The sequence below is a fragment of the Halichoerus grypus genome, chromosome 8 (assembly GCF_964656455.1).
Source record: "Halichoerus grypus chromosome 8, mHalGry1.hap1.1, whole genome shotgun sequence".
Classification (NCBI taxonomy): Eukaryota; Metazoa; Chordata; class Mammalia; order Carnivora; family Phocidae; genus Halichoerus; species Halichoerus grypus.
In genome coordinates, this window is record NC_135719.1 from 109,138,450 (window position 1) to 109,160,201 (window position 21,752).

At 36.5% G+C, this 21,752-nt stretch overlaps 1 protein-coding gene across 9 annotated transcripts in view; it reads left to right on the plus strand.

The window, feature by feature from the left end:
• Positions 1–21,752, plus strand: part of KTN1 (kinectin 1) — a 107,722-nt gene that overhangs the window by 31,282 nt on the left and 54,688 nt on the right. For all 9 annotated transcript variants that reach the window (XM_036113889.2, XM_078053742.1, XM_078053743.1 and 6 more), the window contains exons 2-7: positions 4,692–5,244; positions 8,704–8,841; positions 10,505–10,675; positions 11,897–12,027; positions 17,556–17,672; positions 19,793–19,933. In XM_036113889.2, coding sequence (XP_035969782.2) covers positions 4,722–5,244; positions 8,704–8,841; positions 10,505–10,675; positions 11,897–12,027; positions 17,556–17,672; positions 19,793–19,933 — 1,221 coding nt within the window. In that variant the 5' untranslated portion in view covers positions 4,692–4,721. The remainder of the gene's footprint in view (positions 1–4,691; positions 5,245–8,703; positions 8,842–10,504; positions 10,676–11,896; positions 12,028–17,555; positions 17,673–19,792; positions 19,934–21,752) is intronic.

Consider the following 21,752-nt stretch of genomic DNA (forward strand, 5'->3'; position numbering starts at 1 on the left):
TAATACATACTCAGATGAAACTCAGAATTCTATATACTCAGATGAAACAGAATTTTATATATTGTTTCTCCATTCTGTTAACTTTCTAAAAAAATTTTTAAGTCCTTTATTGGTACAGTTGGGATGAAAACTCTCATCTCTTTTTCTAGAGCAGGATTTTAAATGTGGGATTCAGGTATACCCTTTAGGGAGTCCAGAAACCTTCTGTACACCTTAGCATGTTACACTTTTTTTTTTTAAGATTTTACTTGTCAGAGAGAGAGAGCACAAGCAGGGGGAGCGGCAGGTGGAGGGGGAAGCAGGCTCCCCGCGGAGCAAGGAGCCCCATGTGGGACTCGATCCCAGAACCTTGGGATCATGACCTGAGCCGAAGGCAGACGCTTAACCAAACTGAGCCACCCAGGCGTCCCTACATTTTTGTTTTGAGGAAGTGGATTGGTCTTTGATCAGTTTTTTGAAGGATTTAAGTCTAAAAATATTAAAGCCACTGGTATGGAATATGGTTTGAGAATAGTTTGAGCTCCATTTCTTATTATCCCATGGATATCTCATTCCTGCTTTACTTGTCCACCACTGGCTGTTAATTACATTCAGATTGGAATCTGTTAAGGCTTAAGGTATGATTAGGTTCGAAGTTCATTAATATTACAAAGGGAATAATAGGGGAGAAATTATTAATGTTGGTGAATTTTGCTGTCATCTCAAAACCTGAGTTGCTACTTGTCTCTCCATGTTTTATCAATTCAACAAACATTACATTGAGTTGCATATTGTGGACTGAGAAAATTTTAGCAACTTGATTCCTATCATCCTGAGCTAAATTAACTTTGTCTCAACTTCTCCTACCCCTTCCTTTTATTTTTCCATTGTCTTCCCCTGCCCCCACCTAAAATCTCTTCCTGCCTTTGCTCTTCTCTGTATTTTTCTGGATTTCATTCCCAGTGAAATGAAATTTTGGCTCTTTTCTGTCCTTAAATTACTTTTTTTTGTTTTAAGATTTATTTATTTGAAAGAGAGAATGTGTGGGTGCACGCACTTGAGGGAGGGTAGAGAGAGGGAGAGGATCTCATGCAGAGTCCCTGCTGAGCACAGAGCCCTGTGCTGCTTGATCTCATGACCCTGAGATCATGACCTGAGCCAAATCCAAGAGGCACTCAACTGACTGAGTCACCCAGGCATCCCTCTCCTTATATTACTCTTCTACCTCTGTATATAATGTGAAGTTTCTTATTATTTTTATTTTTTATTAGTTTATGATTGATATTATAGTACTTATTTGCCATTTTTTATTTTTATTTTTTATATTTTTTTAAGATTTTATTTATTTATTTGACAGAGAGGGAACACAAGCAGGGGGAGTGGGAGAGGGAGAAGCAGGCTTCCCGCTGAGCAGGGAGCCCAATGTGGGGCTCGATCCCAGGACCCTGGGATCATGACCTGAGCCGAAGGCAGACGCTTAACGACTGAGCCACCCAGGTGCCCCTGCCATTTTTTAAAATAAGCAAAGAATTAAACATTTTTATGGATTTCTTTTAAACAAAAAAGTATAAAACTAAAATAGTAAGGCAGGTGAGACTATACCCATGATTCTGGCACAACTCTTTAAAAAATCATCTTGATATATCCTATTATACATAAAATGTCTTGGTCATACAAGTAAAATTATGATTTTGACTATTTAGCTTTATTGAATTTGACAAAAATCTTGTTTTAAGTATTTACAGTTTTAATGGCAATATTTTATTGAGTTGATATTTGCTAATTGAACCCATTCTGATGTTGGATGTTTTATGTCTCTCTCAGTTTTTCGTATTATGTGTAATGTTGCTGTGAACATCTTTATATGTGCTTTTCCTTGCAAATGTCTTGGGTTAAAGAATCAGGATTATTGGATTAAAGAAAGGCAAGCATTTTCTTGACTTTAAATTTGTCTCGGTGTTCTCGTTAGGCTCCTGTAGATGTGGAAAGCAAGTTCAAGAGAAGGTGAATTGAATTGGGTGGAGGGAATCTACCGAAAATCCAAAAGTGGGAATCATGATTCTTCCAGGCTTATATGGGACCTGGAAAAGGAAATCAGAAAATCATCAGAACATTTGAGGAATGTGTGTTTCAGAGTTCTTGTGGTCTCATGGCTTCTCTTTTCCTTGAACGTTTGCTTCTTGCTCTGCTTGCTTTCCTTAGGCCTAGGCTGCACATGGCTGCAGTTTGCTTTTCATCAAGGTCATTCTGGCTTTGACTTGACCTTTTTTGTTTCCGCATCTATGGCTGTTGCTAAGTGCCTCTGCATCTTTTCTTCCCCAAATTAAAAATCGGAGTACTGACTTGTCCTTTTTCTCCTCTCAACTCCTCAGCTAAGTTGGACAGGCTATGTGTAGCCTATGGGTGGTAATGTTAAAACAAACAAAAAACCAAAAATAGAACATGGTCGCTGCTCCTTGAAAGCATTTCTGGTTGACCAGTAACACTCAGAGACACAGTAAAATATTTCTAATCGATTAAAGACCTGGAGAGTTCATGAATTATCAGGGAAGAACAATTCTGTATAAAATTTCTTTTAGTATTTTGTTAGCGTGTGATTCCTGTTCCCCTTCAGCTTGTTAAAACCTTGTCTAAGTAAGTCTAGGGTTGTGTTAATACCATTAAAAATTGCTTATGGAAGTATGAAATGTTAACAAATGCTATTTTATTTGATTGGATTTGGTTAGATTTGATTGTAGATTTGATTTATTTATTTAACAGCACACAAACAGGGGGAGCGGCAGGCAGAGGGAGAAGCAGGCTCCCCACTAAGCAAGGAGCCCGATGCGGGACTCGATCCCAGGACCCTGAGATCATGACCCGAGTCAAAGGCAGGCTCAGGCTTAACCAACTGAGCTACCCACGCGTCCCTACAAATGCTGTTTTAATCATAAAGATCAAGAGTGTGCCTAATAAACAGTTTTGTTTTCAGGTTCCATTTCTGGCTATTTTCAGACTTCTGGTCATTGCTGGTGTAACTTGAAAAAAGTACCCACATTTTAAAATAAGATATAAGCAAATTGAAAGACAAACTAAATAATTTGCTTAAGTTTATTATGTTATCAATATAAGATTTCTAGGTCTGTCTGTCTTGGCAGTTAATAGAGACCACTGTGAATAGCTCTATTTTGTCTTGGAAAATTGTGGAGTCCTATTAAAATGGTTCTGGTGAAGTCTTATATTCATGAAACTCAGATTTATTCAACTTTAAAGCTGATGTTTTCTAAGGTCTCTAAAATCTTAGAATGATTCCTCTGTTTAGGTGGAATTTTGTTTCTCTAATCATTAACTGCTTTTGAGACTTCAGATGGATAATTTAAAAACTTAAAAATTCTCAGATTCACTTATTTATACATTAAAAGTACAAAAGCTGAATTTAAGTAGCTTTATCTTAAGCATGTCCATGGGCTTAATTTCATCTGCATTCAGTACCTTGCCTTTTTCCACAATAAATTTGATAAGAGTTACAAGATTATAAACCATATTTATGTGGTTTATACATATTCATAGGTATAAGGATAGCTAGAGTCTAAACATCAGAGTCATTCTTACTCTGAGGTTTAATTTTAGCTGTAACTACCCTTCAGATGAGGGATTGTAGTGTCTATATTCAAGGCAGATCTGGATAATCACAGCATACCTTTATTTTCTGTAACTTTTGGTTTAATCTAAAAGTAAGACTTACTCTATCGATGAGGCAAGGCCTCTTTTATCTTTTAGCATTTGGGAAAGATTAGGATGGCCAGCTTTGTTTTTGCAGTATATACTTCGTTTGCAGTAAGGGATACCATGAAAAAAAATGGAGAAAATCATCTAATTTGTAATTTATATTGATACCAAATGATACAGCCTAACATTTTGATTTTGACTTTATTATATTTCTGTATTTGTGATGTATCCCATTACATCATGAGGCTGTTAGTCCCTGAAATGAAGGTGCTAGGAGTTTGTGAATGGGCTTAAGGCTCTAAATGAAGGAATGAACCACCTTTTTTTTTCCCCCAATTAAAAGTATGATACTTTTAATGAATACCCAGTGTTTCAGTAATAGTTAATGCCTCTATTTCCACATATAGTTCTATTAATTAATGTGTAGTAAAAGGAAGAAAGGTAAATACTAATAAAATGTCAAAAGTTGATATTTGGGGGAAAAAAGTAATGGATGTCTAGTCTTTTCCTCCCATGAGGATCTTTTTATTTATTTATTTTTAATTTTTTTTTTAAAGATTTTATTTATCCATTTGACAGAGAGAGAGAGAGAGAGACAGCGAGAGAGGGAATACAAGCAGGCGGTGTGGGAGAGGGAGAAGCAGGCTTCCTGCCGAGCAGGGAGCCCGACGCGGGACTCGATCCCAGGACCCTGGGATCATGACCTGAGCTGAAGGCAGACGCTTAACCGACTGAGCCACCCAGGCGTCCCCCTCCCATGAGGATCTTTTCACATGATTTAAAAATAGAAGGATGTGTTACACTCTTTTTAGTTATTGCCACACATTTCTCTTTCATAGTGTATTTGAATTGTAGATGGCAAAATAATTGTGTGATTTAAGCGATTAACCTGCTGAGATTTGTACATCAAGTTAGATCTGAAATACTACTTGAAAGAGCAGAAATTTGCGTGTTTAATTTTACAATACTGACTCAAGGTTGTTTTCTCCCCCCCCCCCATTTAGGTTTTATAGGATCACATTAACAAGAGCACCATGGAGTTTTATGAGTCAACATATTTTATTGTCCTTATTCCTTCAGTAGTTATTACAGTAATTTTCCTCTTCTTCTGGCTTTTCATGAAAGAAACATTATATGATGAAGTTCTTGCAAAGCAGAAAAGAGAACAAAAGCTTATTCCTACCAAAACAGATAAAAAGAAGGCAGAAAAGAAAAAGAATAAAAAGAAAGAAATCCAGAATGGGAACCTCCATGAATCTGATTCTGAGAGTGTACCCCGGGACTTTAAATTATCTGATGCCTTGGTTGTAGAAGATGAGCAAGTTGTACCTGTTCCACTGAATGTGGTTGAAACTTCAAGTAGTGTCAGAGAAAGAAAGAAGAAAGAAAAGAAACACAAGCCTGTAGTAGAAGAACAGGTCACCAAAGAAAGTGATGTGTCAAAGATTCCAGGCAAAAAAGTAGAACCTGTCCCAGTTACTAAACAGCCCACCCCCCCCTCCGAAGCAGCCGCCTCAAAGAAGAAACCAGGACAGAAGAAGTCTAAAAATGGAAGCGGTATTGTAATCTATTCAACTATATTGTATGATTGTATTTGCTTTAATAACTTTAGAGCTTGAAATTTAGATAGCTTGTTAGGTGTGTACACTGTATTAGAGACTAAGTTAGAAACCAAGAACATTGTCATTTCTACTGTATGTTTGCTTTCATTAACGTTAATTGCTGATAAAATAATTAGTATTGATCATAAAATAGCATTTAAAACTAAACTTTATATTAGAAATATAGAAAAGACATTAAATGGAAATATATAAAATCTGTTTTACTAAAACCACTAAGGACGTGTAAATATCAGCAGTTAGAAACTTAATTTATTTCAACCAATACTTTCTAATCAGTGTGACAGGAATTAAAGATGAAAAGATAGATACCGTTTTTTGCCTTTGATTAATTTTGCAAACATTTATCATGTAGCTTTTTTTTTTTTTTTACTAGGCATTATACTAGGTACTAGTACTACAGAGATGAAAATAGTGCATTTTTAAGCTGTAGACACATGAACATAGTTTTCATAAAATGTCTATTGTAATATATATATATATATATTTTAATTAAGTAGCCTTCATCCCCATCATGGGGCTTGAACTCAAGACCCTGAGGTCAAGAGTCGCAACTGAGCCACCAGGTGCCCCTCTTATAAAATGTTTAGAATAATGATCTTGGTATGTCTAAACCAGTGTAGTAGTTCTAAGGTGGATCACTTAGAGGACGTAGTGCCTGAAATTAATCTTAGAGGCTACATAAATACTAGCTAGTTTTTTGGGTGGTAAGGGAGAGGGGTTAATAGATATAATGGAAGGATACCTGAGTGGCTCAGTGGGTTGAGCGTCCGACTCTTGATGTCAGCTCAGGTCTTGATCTCAGGGTTGTGAGTTTGAGTCCACGTTGGGCTCCACGCTGGCTGTGGAGCCTACTTAAAAAACAAGACAAAACAAACAGATGTAATGGAAAGCACATAAGAAGTGGTGTCATGATGTGTGAAACTGCAAACAGTTTGTATGAAAGGACTTGTGTTTACCATTAAGTTGTTTGTGTGTCTTTTGGAGTCTTAAATTAGTTATATTGGATCTTAGATATTTGTTTGCCAGCTATGATCAAGGCATGGTACTAGAGAAATAAGAGTAAGCACCTCTGTTCTCCACCTTAGTGGGGGAGAAGGACATGTAAGCCAGTAATAAATCGTAACTTGCATAAGAGATGTATGAAGTATAGAAGAAATGCAAGAAGCCTAAAGGACTACTACTTATGGGGACCAGGGATGAAGAGCTTTACAGGGAGGCAGTGGCTGAGGTCTTCCAGAATGAGTCACTTCACCCAAGCAACTAGTGGATCTCATTTCATACTGGCAGAATATCATGTGGAAAGGCACAAAGAAGAATATAGTGTATTGTTGAACCATGAAATGTGAGGTTGTGAGTGGTAGGACACAAAGATGAAAAGCTTTGCAGGATCTAGATGATGATGGTTTTTGTATATAGTGTTAAGGAGATGGGATGCTATAGCTTAGCCATTGTCAGAGATTTTCAAGCAGGTCAGTTTACATGGTCACATTTATATTTTTGAACCGTGTCTTTGGCAGAACTTGAGGACAAGTTTTATGGGGCAATGTTTGATGTAGATAGACTAGTTAAGAGGTTATTTTCCACAATTAAATTGGAGGATTGATATGGTGGTGGCAGAAGAAATAAAAAATAGATTAGAAGGTTGCCTAGCTGGCTCAGTCGGTAGAGCATCCAACTCCTGATCTCAGGGTCCTGCGTCCAAGCCCCACATTGGGCATGGAACCTACTTTGGAAAAAAAAAAAAGAAAAGAAAGTAGATTAGAGGTCTACAAAGTAAAAACGACATAACTAATCTTATTAGATAAGGTATGGTGGATTAGGAGAACGCAGGATCAAAGCTAATTACCAAGTTCTAAGTTTTTCAGGGTTGGCATACTAAAATCTTTGAGCCAAATCTGGCCTGCTTCCTGTTTTTTGTGGCCCATGAGTCAAGAATAGTTGTTACATTTTAAATGATTTGAAAAAAATTCAAAGAAGAATAATATTTTGCTAAATGTAGAAATTATATGAAATTCAAACCTCTTTGTCCATAAATAAAGTTTTTTTGAATGCAGCCACACTCATTCATTAACCTCTGTCTATGGCTGGCTTTCATACTGCAACAACAGATGAATAGTTTTGACAGAGTCTTTGTGGTCTGCAGAACCTAACCTATGTAATGTTTGGCCCTTTACAGAAAAAGTTTGCCAACTCCTGATTGGTAGATGGTTGGTAGCACTAAGATTGGGAATATTGGAGAGAGAGTGGATGTATATGGAGAGGAGAATGCATTCAGGTTGTTTCAGGTTCCTATGGGGGGCCACTTACATAGGGAGCAATTTAGGATGCAATAGGATATGTAAGCGCAGAGAGGTAAGGCTAGAATACAAATTCAGAAGCCTTAAGCATGACAGTAGTAATTGAAGTTATGGGTGTAGATAAGAGCATCCAAGGAAATCATTTAAATTAAAGACTCTACCCTGAGGAATGCCAGCATATGAGGTATTCTGTAGGAATAGCTCACAAAAGAGTCTGAAAAGGAATATTTCAAGTGTAAGAAAGAATTATGGGAGCTGATAGAGAATTTTCAATCTTATTTATTGTGGTAAAATAAACAATAACCACAATTTACCATTTTTAAGTGTATAGTTCTGTGGCATTAAGTACATTTACATTCTTGTGCAACCATCAACACCAAGTTGTCTCAATAACTTTTTCATCTCTCCCAACAGAAACTCTGTACCCATTAACCAGTAATTCCCCTTTCCCCTCTACCCCAGCCCCTGGCAACCACGATTCTGCTTTCTGTTTCTGTGAATTTGACTACTCTAGGTACTTCATATAAGTGAAATCATACATTATTTGTCCTTTTGTGACTGTCTTATTTCACTTATGAAGAGGAGAGAATTTTAGGAGGTAGAGATCCAGTAGTATGGAATGCAAAATAGAAGTTAAAGAAGAATTAAAGGATATTGGTAGAACATAGCATTTGGGACACTAGGTTGCTGTGTAAATCCTTTCATGAATATAATGGAGGAGATAAAAATCAGGTATCACTTAGTTGGTGGTAGAAAAGGAAGTACAGATCATTCTTTTGTCAATATAAGAAGGAAATGGGTGTGGGAAGCTAGGAATTACAGTGGTGGGAAGGGTTTTATTTTTTAAGATGGTAGAGATTTGAAAATGCCCATAGGCTATGTAGATTAAGAGTAGCTGAGAAATGGGATGTAAAAGAAGGAGCAAGTACTTAGAAATCTTGATGAAGTTAAAAACAGGTGTAACAGAGTAAGAAAGCTGGAATGGTGTTTTTAGAGAGTTTATAAATTTGAAGGTAAAGCATTCTGGGCATTATTCATTAGTAATTGAATCTTCTGCTGTGTTTGCTATGATGACTTTTCATTTATTTTCAATAAAGATGATCAGGATAAAAAGGTGGAAACTCTTCTGGCACCTTCAAAAAAGCAAGAATCATTACCCCTCCATCAAGAGACTAAACAAGAAAGTGGATCAGGAAAGAAGAAAGTTTCTTCAAAGAAGCAAAAGGCAGAAAACGGTGAAATGTGTAGATACGTATTTTATAAATACTAATTCTAGAAATGTATTTTAAAAATACTAATACTAGGACAAGGGCCCTAGAGACCTCATATGCTCTTTAATTCTCAGCTTAATGTATACTATAACTATAACAACTGTTAATGCTAATACAAGTCCAGGGATATCTTGAGCCTTGGGGTTTCGCAGTGCTTTGACAGGTGGCCATGGTCTAAGTTTGTGATGAAGTTTATCTGAAATTTAAAAAGGACAAAGCATTTATTAAATATTCTCATTCTTAACTGAGTTTTGGAAGTAATGTAAATAGCACACAAATTATAGAAGAAAAGTATTCCTGAAACATTTGTACTTTTATTTTTATTTTTTTATTTTTTTTTAAAGATTTTATTTATTTATTTGAGAGAGAGAGAATGAGAGACAGCATGAGAGGGAGGAGGGTCAGAGGGAGAAGCAGACTCCCTGCCGAGCAGGGAGCCCGATGCGGGACTCGATCCCGGGACTCCAGGATCATGACCTGAGCCGAAGGCAGTCGCTTAACCAACTGAGCCACCCAGGCGCCCTCCTGAAACATTTGTACTTTTAAATATCACTTAAAGATTTTGCTGGAGAAAAGCAGCATTGGCTAGATCTGTCATTACCCTATATTCCCAATTATTTCCTCAGCATAGTTTGTATGTATATATCAGAAGCATCCAGTTAACAGTGATGGAGCAATTTTTATATGTTCAGAATTGTCTAGGGAAAGCAGTTATGAAATGAATGTAGATTAAATGGTAATATTCAAATAATATTGGGCTGTGGTGTCAACTAGTGCTAGAAAATAGTACAATTGGAGAGGGAAAAGATGAAATTCTGTTATTTGTATTAAAATTATGACATATCTAGGAACTAGGTATAGAAAAGTATTACCCACAAATATTTGATGATCTTAAATATTTATTAAAATTTTAAATAAAAAAACTATATATGCCCAAAAGTTTTTTTTAAAAAAGAAGAGAGATTTCCATATGTGTGTGGAAATTTATGTCTCTAGTCAGCAGACATCAGACTTTAGTGTTCAAACTCTTAAAGTTCTTCCCATTAAAATTGGGAACAAAGTGTAAGGAGGCTTCCTACCTCCATTCTTAATGTTGTTTTGCAAATTTTAACCATTTTAGTAAGATGTGCCATGGAAATTACAGGCATAACTTTTAGAAATGAGATGATATCTGCAAGGAACAATGACTGATTTTTGTACCTATAAAGTGGCTCAATTAAAAAACTAGCATTTGCAGTAAGAATTCAGTAAAGTACCAGCATAAATACAGATTAATAGTTTTCTTTGGGCACCAATTAAATGTGAATGGATTTTTAGTTAAAACAGGAAGAAAATGACTAACTAAAATGTAAAGGATGTAGAAGAAATCTTCAGATACTATTAAAGAGGAGATAGGCCAACACACTTTTAGTTAAATGATGTACTGTAAAATACTGTTGAACTGGTACTGCTTTAATTAGAGTGGTTTGACTTGTTAAGTGATAAAATAGGAATTTAAAGCCAAGTTGGTGTTAGATATTTGAAAATAACTGCATTTATCATTAAATTTCAATGTGTGTGCTTGTTATTAATTACTCCATTATATAAAGCCCTGAGTAATTATAATTTTGTTGAATTTAAATTGCAGTCTTGGTAGATGAACCCCTTATTCACGCAACTACTTATATTCCTTTGATGGATAATGCTGATTCAAATCCTGTGTTGGATAAGAGAGAGGTTATTGATCTAATTAAACCTGACCAAGTAGAAGGAATCCAGAAAACGGGGGCTAAAAAATTGAAGACTGAAACTGACAAAGGTAACACATGGCATGCAACCGTTTGTTGTATTGAAGAAACACATTTTTGAGTTCTGGTGGAGTCAAGTAAATTTTGTCATAGAAACAATGAGTTGTAAAAGAATAATAGAATCTTTGTAGTGAAAGGTTTATTGGTAGTTTTCTAGTCCAGTCTGCTAAGTTCTGTAGAGCTAGACCCTTGAATTTGACTTGCCCGAGATCTCACAGTTATTTTGCTGTCTGGTGTTTTTCTTTTTTTTCTCTTTGACTGTTGTCTCTTGTGAGGTTTCTATGCTAATTCACAACCACCTTTTATTATTACTTTTTTTTTTTTTTTAAAAGCAGCGGTAGCTTCACAGCATAATTGAGTGGAAAGTACAGAGAATTCCCATATACCCCTTGTCCTCATGCATGCACACATCTGATTTTTTAAACTGACATGTTACTGAATTATTAGACTTCTTTGGGTCTAATGGATTGCAGTTACTTTTTAAGAAGAGGAAGTTTGTGCTTGATATTAAGAAGCCCCCCGGGGAAATTGGGTGAATTGGGATGCTTGATGCATCAATTTTTTAATTTTTATTTATTTTTTTAAAAAGATTTTATTTATTTATTTGAGAGAGAGACACACAGCGAGAGAGGGAACACAAGCAGGGGGAGTGGGAGAGGGAGAAGCAGCCTCCTGCTGAGTAGGGAGCCCGATACGGGGCTCGATCCCAGGACTCTGAGATCATGACCTGAGCAGAAGGCAGACGCTTAACGACTGAGCCACCCAGGCACCCCGATGCATGGATTTTTTTTTAAATGTCAAGATTGTTTGTATTTATTTGATATTTATAAAATCAGATTTCCTTTTTATAATTATCTTTGTGCTTATTTTTTCATCTGTAAAATTTGATTTATATATCATGAGTATTAAGGTTGAATGAGAAGATTTGTGACCATATCTGGTATAGATACTAGCATTCTAGACATTTGAATGTTTTTAAAGTGAGGGCATACTGGCACTTTAAAGTATTCCGCAATTTGACCAAGTTTTTAGTTAATGTAATTATTCCATAGTATATTAAAGATGATGAACACTTTTTTCTCTCTTGACTGGAACATTTTTGTTGTTTGACCTGAAATGTAAATCTGTTTTCTCTTGGTTATTGACTTTTTGGGTCAAGAATTCTTGATGCTTACCTTTGCTGAAGTTATTACTTGTGTTTCTTAAATGCCAACTCTTTATTTTTTTTAAAGAAAATGCTGAAGTGAAATTTAAAGATTTTCTTCTGTCCTTGAAGACTATGATGTTTTCTGAAGATGAGGCCCTTTGTGTTGTAGACCTGCTAAAGGAGAAGTCTGGTGTGATACAGGATGCTTTAAAGAGGGTAAGCATATTTTTGATTATGGGCATATTTGGGAACAGTGATTAGAAGTTCATCAAACAAGGAGCACCTGAGTGTCTCAGCTGGTTAGGTGTCCAACTCTTGATTTTTGCTCAGGTTATGATCTTGGGGTTGTAAGATCAAGCCACATGTCAGGCCCCGTGCTGGGCGTGGAGCTTGCTTGAGAATCTCTTTCTTCCTCTACCCCTCCTTCCCTGCCCGCACTCTCAAAAAAAAAGAAAAAAGTTCACTGAACAAGATTTTTGCTAGAGGAATAAAATCACGTTACCATTATTCATATTCCAAAGCACATAGTCACATTTAATTCTGGAATGGCTTCAGAAGTTATTTCTTATATCCATACTAATCAATACACTTATTTAGTCAGGTGTCTGAGTCATCTGATATTTTGACAAAAGTGAAGTGCTTATAATAAGATGATTTATAGGACATTTGGCACTTAACCTTGCTTTGCTCTGCTTGGAAGTCAGGTGATTTCTGGATAGACTATATGGAATGTTTCTGTGACTCAATATAGCACACTTCAAAGAACCTGGGAATCTGTGTGTGTGTGTGCGTGTGTGTGTATGTGAGAGAGCGAGAGAGATCATCCTTCTAAAATAAGTGATTTGTATGGTAGAGTTAACTGCTGTGACTGACTAAAATTTGTAAAAAAAACAAAACAAAACCCAAAACAAAACAAAAAACAAACAAAACACCACCCCCTCCCTGCCAGAACAAAAGACAATCCATGGAGTTAAAATTTAATTTCTCATGGGTCATGCTGACTATATTATCATGTATACTATGTCATACTGGGAAAGGTGACACGTTTTCAGATGTTACTTGTGTGCGATAAGATGACATGGTATCTGATAGTCAATATTAGATGCTGGACTTAATTGTTATTATTCTTAACACACACATACACACACTAACGCACACACACCTAACCACTCACCTGCTTTAAAACCACGAGTGGCTTCCATTTTTTCTTCAGTCCAAGCCATCCCCCTCACCTGATTACCTCCAGTAGTCTCCTAGTTGATGTGTCTGTATCATTTCCTCATATAAGGCTAATTGAATTCCCAGTCTAAATTGTTCATATGCTATTCTTTCTCCTAACTATGTGGACTTCCTTGTCATAGAATTTATCATAGCATATTAAGTCTGTCGATACTTCCGAGGATCTGTTGACAATGTGTTTTACCACTCTGGCATTTTATAATGTAGTATGCTTGTTGGACGGTCTCCACATGGTGCCAGCAATGGCCCAGAGTAAACAAGGTATTCCAGGGTTAATCAGGGTACGTGTGGTAACTGCGTGTGACTTTGGATACAAAATCAGATTATTCTGTTGCAAGAAGCTTTCTTGAAATTCTTAATTGAAGAATTTGCACTTTGGTTTACTTTAATTGGGTAAGTGTGTATCTTAAAAGTGTTCTTAGTTATTTGTGGGGATAAGGGAAAAGCCTCCAGTTGAAGTTACTATGCCTGATGTTTGAAATTACTGCTTTTTAAAATTGAAAATAATTGCTTTAAGTGTCCTCCTCTGAGGATGTTGGTGGTGATTTATGCGGGCAAGAGTAATTATTTTATTGTCTGAGGGATAGCTTTGAACTCTAGAGACTAGGTGGTAAATGAACCTCCCCTTGATAGCTGTTTTAGGCAGGCCAAGGAGGAAGTCGGGTACTCTTAAAGATAGTGTTTTGAAATAGAGTATTTTGCAACTTCACATTTTTCTCCATCTTTGGAACTGGGCTTTCTTTTAAAATTTTATTGTTCTGGGTTTCTCATGGAGTGGTTCTGTTCTCATCTGCAGGGACTCAGTATCTTTGGTAGGTCCTCTGTATCTGCAAAAGTAAGTTTAGTTTCCCCTTTTCCTGTCATAGAAACTGTCTTGGTCAGACCTTTTAATAGATGGCAAGGTTCCAGGTATAAATAAATCCCCACACCTAATAAAGATTGCTCCAGCTAAGGGTGAAGATCAGTGCAGGAGCACCAACATAGGGTGCAGATACAGGAGTTAGAGAACTTGCTGACCACTTAGATACGGTAGCTGAAGAAGAGTCTAGAATGAATGCTTGTTTTTGCTCTTGAGTAACTGGATAGATTGTGGTGACAGCGGTATTTATGAACACTTTGCTGAGGAGGAGAGAGTAGAGGATTGTGAAAATTTTTAGGAGGTTGTTTTAGGCATCCTTTGGATCATTTAAGTGGGTATATTCATTTCACAGTTGAATATATGTTTCTCTGGAGTTGAAAAAAGATCACTTAGGGTGTGACTTAGGAAAGTAATCTTCTATCACCAATACACATGGTAAATGTGTATTAGACCAGAGAGGATGTGGGGAGTGCTAAGAAAGTTCAAGAATGAGCCCAGAGAAACACCAACATTTAAAGGGCGGGGAAAGCCACCACAAAAGGATCCTGAAGAGGAGGAGCAACACCAGGAGACAGTGGAATCACAGATGCTTAAGGAGGGTAGAGAGTTCAGGGGTGAGGGGAAAAGGCAACAATGACATGCTTTAGAGAGATTAAGGAGGATTAGGATGGAAAATTTGGATTTGATATCCTCAGTGAAAGCAGTTTCATTGGAGTATTGGACTGTAAGTAAGTATTGAATAAATAGGAAAGGTGACAGTGTGTCCAGTTTGAATAACCTTAGGTGGGAAGAGGAGAATAAACGCTAAAGGGGTTGCGTAGTTGAAGAGGAGATTTTATATTGTGTGCATGTGTGCACGCATGTGCCTTTATCTTTAAACTATAAGCCATTTGTGTTTTATATTAGACCTAGGTTAATATACTGGGTTCTAGAGTCAGATTTCCTGGATTCAAATCTGAGTTCTGCCACATTGAGATTTATTTGGCTTTAGGTAAGTGACTTAACCCCAGTGCCTCAGTTTCCTTATTTCCCAAATGGGAATGATAATCAGGTTTTGAAAGTTAAATGAAATCATATACAGTAGGTGCTCAGAGTTCCTAGCATACAGTAATTGCTCAAAAATGTTAACTGTTAATGTAATTATTAGTAAGAATATATTTGATATTTTAATTGATTATTAATTTCTTAGTGTTGGCCTTTAAATATACTTGCCTCAATTATATGATTTTTTTCAACTTTATTAACTCTTGACTCTATGCTATATAACAAGAGGAAGTCTGCCTACTTAAATTTTTTCCTACACTTTCTCCTTTTTGCCTCTCAGCTTTTGTTAATTATAGCATTTGTTTATCAGATACTTAGAATATTTAATATTTCGTGACTGTAATTTTCATGTTTGTTTTAGTCATAATTTTACAGGTGAATGGTGGGTTTAAAGCTTGATAACCGTTCTTTTGCCGTAGTCTCTGTATTCATCTCTTGGTTGGCTAAAGTTATTTTTCCTGGAATTTCTTCAAGAAGGGCTCATAGGAACTATATTTCCTTAAAATGCTTTTTTGTTATTATATTTGAATGATAATTTGGTGGGGTATAATATTTCTGGGTTTCACTTTCTTGAGAAGTTTTCATGCTTGCTTTACCATTCCCTGCTTATATAGCTGGATAGAGGTCTGAGACCACACTGAATTTTGCACTCTTTTCATGTATTTTTGTCAGACCACACTCTCAGAATAAAAACATCTTTTGGGCAATCTACCCAAGTATTTATTATTTATTGGACTTTTCCAGTGTCCACCCTACTGTACAAACATCAAGGGATTCAGCTTCTTTTAAGTTCAGTAAATTTAATATGGTTTTGGCCTTGACTCCTGCGTCCTCCCTCAGTATTTCTTTGGATAAAGCATGTCTTTTCAATCATGAGATTTGTCCTTTAGCATAATTGAAATAATGGGTATCGATTACGCATATACTAAATCTTTGCCTATTGTCTTTATCTTTCACATTTTAATCCTAAAAAAAAAAAAAAGCTTTTGGTTTATTTCTCTTTCTTAATTACTTTTCTCCATCCTGGACTCTCTGTTTCTTACTGTAGTTCAGCAGTGTGTCTTTTTCTGTTCTCTGCTTCTAACTGGATTGTATTTCTGAGGTGGTGTTACTTTTACTTCCACTTCGGGTTTTGCCAGCTCATATTTCATCTCCTTCTCTGGTCTTTTCTTTGAGCTTATCTTTTCTCGTGAGCTCTGTTCTTTGCTCTTGTTTTTCCAGAAATGACTGCTGTAAGATTTTTAAAAATCATGGCGATATTTTTTAACACAATTTTGTCTGTTGTTTTACAATCCTTTTTTGGTGATTTTTCTTCACTTGTCATTTATTTTTGTTATTTTCCTTCCTTTTTTCATGTGTCTTGCATAGACCCTGTTTTCTTTTCTTTTTCTTTCCCCAAAGATTTTATTTATTTATTTGACAAAGAGTTCAGAGGGAGAAGCGGGCCCCCTGCTGAGCAGGGAGCCCAATGTGGGGCTGGATCCCCGGACCCTGGGATCATGACCTGAGCTAAAGACAGATGCTTACCCTATTGAGCCACCTAGGCACCACGACCCTGTTTTCTCTTTAATCAGCACTCTTTTAGCGAGGGTGTTCCTCTTAGATCAACTCTGTGCCTGGAGATTGATAATGAAAGGACCAAGGCTAACTGCTGTTTTCCTCAAGCTGTGTGTGAGAAGTTCTTTTAGCCTTTCCATCTTCCCAGATAAAAGACTTCACTCTTATGGGGCACCTGGGTGGCTCAGTCGGTTAAATGCCTGCCTTCGACTCAGGTCATGATCCCAGGGTCCTGGGATCAAGTCCTGCATCGGGCTCCCTGCTCAGTGGGGACTCTGCTTCTCCCTCTCCCTCTGCTGCTTCCCTTGCTTGTGCTCTCTCGCTCTCTCTCTCTGCCAAATAAATAAATAAAATCTTAAAAAAAAAAAAAAAGACTTCACTGTGGAGTCTCACTATAGAGAATTTCTCTCGACTCTTCCTAACTAGCTGCTCTCTTTGTAAAGTTTGTATGATTTCTTCTTTCTTGCTTCTTGAGCTTTCCTTCCAAGAAGATTCCTACCTTCTTTGTTCCTGATGTCAAGTGGAAGATTGTTAGTTTTTCCTTTCAGGATATGCCGGTTAATTTCAGAGAACTAGGCACTGGGGTACTTCTATAGTCTAGTATATTTTGACAGGGTTGTCAAGCACTTGTATTTGATCTCCACTACTTTTGGCAGTCTTTTCTGATGTTATGTTTTGATATTACAGATGATTGTTTCATTTTGGTTGTTTGCATTTTGGTTTCATATTCCTCTTTTGATCTTTTTAGGAGGAGGAGAAGGAGATTGCTATCTTGACTCTGGGTTTGAAACTGGAGTCTTAGAATTCTTTGTAAAAAATTTGTTTATTGGTTGATATGTGTCCTATTGTATGCATCAGAATATAGAATGATACAGTGACTTTCATGAATGATATTTCACTGACTAGTACTTGGCCATGATTCTACTTTATATATAATTGTGAACTCTGCATTGGTAAGAACACTTGATATTAGATATTTCATTTTCATAATTTTCATTAGCTCATGTTAACTCTTACTAATTCTGTATTGATTTCCCAATTGTAGTCAAGTAAAGGAGAATTGACTGCACTTGTACATCAGCTTCAAGAAAAAGACAAGTTACTTGCTGCTGTGAAGGAAGATGCTGCTGCTATTAAGGATCGGTGTAAGCAGTTAACTCAGGTGAAGACATTCTTGTATTTAAGGGATATATGTTCTGAATCAGAAGCAGTGAAGGATTTCAGAAATTGTCTGTAATTACAGATTTAATTATTTGTATAGCAAATTTATACCCAGTAAAAGTCACTTTCTTATAGAATTGTGGTGGTGGTGCCTCACTTTTTCATGTTATAGCCTACAATTGAATTACAGTTGAATTTAAAATAACAGTGCTCCTAAATATATTAATTTCAAATAACAGAAGCATTTGGGCATTGGGGGCATGTTTCACTTGGATCTGACCTAGAATTAGTCTCTAAGGAAGGACAGAACTAGGTGTGATCTTGTTTAAATCCAGTAAGATAAATGTGGAACTCTTAATAGGTAATTTTATTTATAAAGGGTCTTGTGATATTTATAATTTTTAATCAATGAAGTTCTTCAAACCCCGGAAATTTTACTCTGAGAGGTAAAAACAAACAAAAAACCTTTAAAAAATTATGTAAAAATCATGTTAAATGATAAAAATTTCTAATTAGAAAATAAATCAGTCCTGGGGATATAATGTACAGCATGGTAACTATAGTTAGTAATACTGTGTTATATATTTGAAAGTTGCTAAGAAAGTATATCTTAAAAGTTCTCATCATGAGAAAAAAAAATTGTAATTATAGTGGTGATGTTAACTAGACTTATTATGGTGATCATTTTGCAATATATATAAATATTGAGCCATGTTGTATACCTGAAACTTATATAATGTTCTATGTCAATTATATCTCCAAAAAAATTATGTAGACTGAGAACGTAATTGAAATTCTATGGAAAATGTGGTCTTATTCTTCTTGGGGTACTTGTTTCTCCTTTTAGGAATTAAATACAGTAAATGAGGTTTTTTATCATTCATGAAGCTACTTGATGACATTATGAGGATGGCCTCATTTGAATATAAAACCTTTTATGTGAATTTGAAGTAAATAAAAGTTAATGGAAAAACTTGGTCAGATTAAGATTAATCAAAGTTGTTACTAAAATAAGCATGTTGCCTTACGATTACACACTTTAGTGTAGTTTTATGTGGCTGTGGTTTTCTGACTATAATTTTAAAAATTAAAAAGGTATCCACTTCATAGTAATTCATTGAGCTATATACTTAAGATGTGTGTACTTCTTCCTAAGTGTATTATATACATCAGTATAACACTTTGCAGATGGATGTAAACTCTTCTGGGAGGAAACCATCAAGTACATAAAAGTTATAAATTTTGAGGGTGCCTCGGTGGCTCATTCAGTTAAGCGTCCGACTCTTCATTTTGGCTCAGGTCATGATCTCAGAGTTGTGAGATTGAGTGTTGTGTCCCACGCTGGACGTGGAGCCTACTTAAGATTCTCTTTCTCCCTCTTGCTCTGTCCCATTCCCACCCCCCAGCCCCCGCATGTGTGCATATACTCACTTAAAAAAAAAAGTTTTAAGTTTTTTCAGTGTCTTAGATGAGGGGGTATAAACTGATCATGCCTGCAGATAACTTTAAAGTTGGTTGGCTCTCTTTTACTTCGATAATATTTGCTCTAGGAGTTCATGATAGTTGCAATATAAAATGAAATCACCCTTTTAAGATTTGACTTGGGAAGATAATAAAACTTGGAGTTCTGATTTTTTACTTTCCCTTATTCCAATCTTCCATTCTGCCATGAACATGTCTTTTTCTTTTCTCTCAGGGAAGAGACTTCTTTTTTTCTCTGCTAGGTTATTTTTTTAGGCCTTTTCTAAACCCTAAAAGCTAGTACCTGCAAATAATAGAAAACTAATTGTTTTGCCTTAAAACTATTCTTTCTTATAATCAAGTTAGACTGTAGGATTTATTCTAGGTTCAGCTCTTTAACTCAGACCAGAAAGTGCATTTGGAATAAGAATAAACAGAACAGCAAAGTGTTTATGAAAGTAATTGGTGCAGGTGGATGCAGGTAAGATGCAGAGACAATTTCTTTTTTAAACCTTTGACCTCAAGCATGTACTTATTTCAGAATTCATGATTGTCTTACATCATTTTTACTGATGCTAAAAATGTTTTTTTATTATAATCTTATGGTACTTATTTTTTTTAGTAGGTTTTCATAATTTTTTTTCTGGTTTATTCTTCTAGGAAATGATGTCAGAGAAAGAAAGAAGCAATGTGGTTATAGCAAGGATGAAGGATCGGATTGGAACATTAGAAAAGGAACATAATGTATTTCAAAACAAAATGCATGTTAGTTATCAAGAGACTCAGCAGATGCAGATGAAGGTATCTTTTCATTTTTTGAAAACAAAATGAAATTTTGCATTCATTAATTAGCAGACTTTAAGTGCCTAATATGTGTAAGGCTGTGTGCTGGGCGATGGTACATTGGCTAAACTGGCTCCCTGTCTGTAAGTGAGCACCTTTTCGAGGGGGGGATGAGGCAGAGGCTGGAAGCTGACAAGTAAATACTCCATTACAATATAGTAGTCCTGCCTTATCCCCATTTCACTTTCAGTGGTTTCAGTTACCCATGGTCAGCCGTGGCCTGGAAGCAGATGATTCTTCTGACATATTGTCAGAAGGTCAGTAGTAGCCTAACACTGTGTCACAGTGCCTGTGTCATTACCTCCCATCTCATCACGTAGGCATTTATTATCTCGCATCATCACGAGAAGGGTGAATTCAGTATAATATGTTTTGAGAGAGAGAAATCACTTCGTGTAACTTTGATGACAGTATATTGTAGTTCTATTTTTAGTTATTAATCTCTTAACTGTGCCTAATTTATAAATTAAACTTTGTGATATGTATGTATGTACATATGTATAGGGAAAAGACATAGTATACCCATGGTTTAGTACTCTGCAGTTTCAGGCATCTACTTGGGGGTCTTTGGAAGGTATTACCTGTGGATAAGGGGGGGATTACTGTAGAGGTAAGCAGTGGGTGCTTCAGAACCATTGGGTTGGGGAGTAGGGAAGATGAGGATTATAGGGAAGTCTTGTTAGAAATGATATGCAAACTGTGTTGAATGTTTTAAAACAATTAGGCATTATCAGGTAAGAGAGTGAAGAAATGGGTACTGGGTTATTACTTGGTGTGATTCCTTAGTCCCATCCCTAGAGGTGATTATTGTTCAGTGGGTCTATTTTGGGGCCCAGGATGTAGCTTTTTAATGAGTGCATCCCAGGTGTTTCTGATAGAGATTGCCCAGTGATAACAGTTCATGAGAAATGCAGTAGGAGTTGTGTTTGGAAATCAGGGCTAGAATGAGGAAAAGATCTAGAGATGTAAATAGAGGCCCTGTCTTAAAGGGCCTTATATACCTGAAGACTGGGGAGCCATTAAAGGAGTTAAGCAACTCAGCAGTGTGATTATATTAGTATTTTTAGTTATTACTCTGGTAGCAGTGTGGAGAGTGGAACAAGATAATTGCAAGGCTTTTGCAGGAATCCACGTCCTAGAACAAGGGCCTAAAATCAGATGTTGACAGTGAGGGGTTGAGTTTGAGTGATCCAGAAGAAAGAGTTAGTAGATGGGGGTTGGTGATGGAGTGGAGGAGAGAGCAAGAGAGAGCTGATAATGAAGGATGACTTCTAAGGTTTTGGCCTAAGTGACCTGTCTCTTGGCTTACTTTTACCTCTCTTCTTTGAGCGTTTCAGAAGGTTCAGTTCTTACTGTCTTTTCTACATACTACTTGTTTCCATGATTCCAGTTAAGTCTGAACCAGTGGTTGGTTGGTTTGTTCTCTTTCTCTAAGATTGAAATACCATTTTTATCATTGATGAAGAACATGGTTTGGGTCGGCTTACCTAGTGGGTGTCTAATATTCCCCCTATTTGAGCTTTCTGGGCCAGTGATTTTTTTTTTTTTATTATGTTAGTCACCATACGTTACATCATTAGTTTTTGATGTAGTGTTCCATGATTCCTTGTTTGCATATAACACCCAGTGCTCCATTCAGTACGTGCCCTCCTTAGTACCCATCACTGGGCTAACCCATTCCCCTACCCCCTTCCCTCTAAAACCCTCAGTTTGTTCCTCAGAGTCCGTAGTCTCTCATGGCTCGTCTCCCCCTCCCCTTCCCCCCTTCATTTTTCCC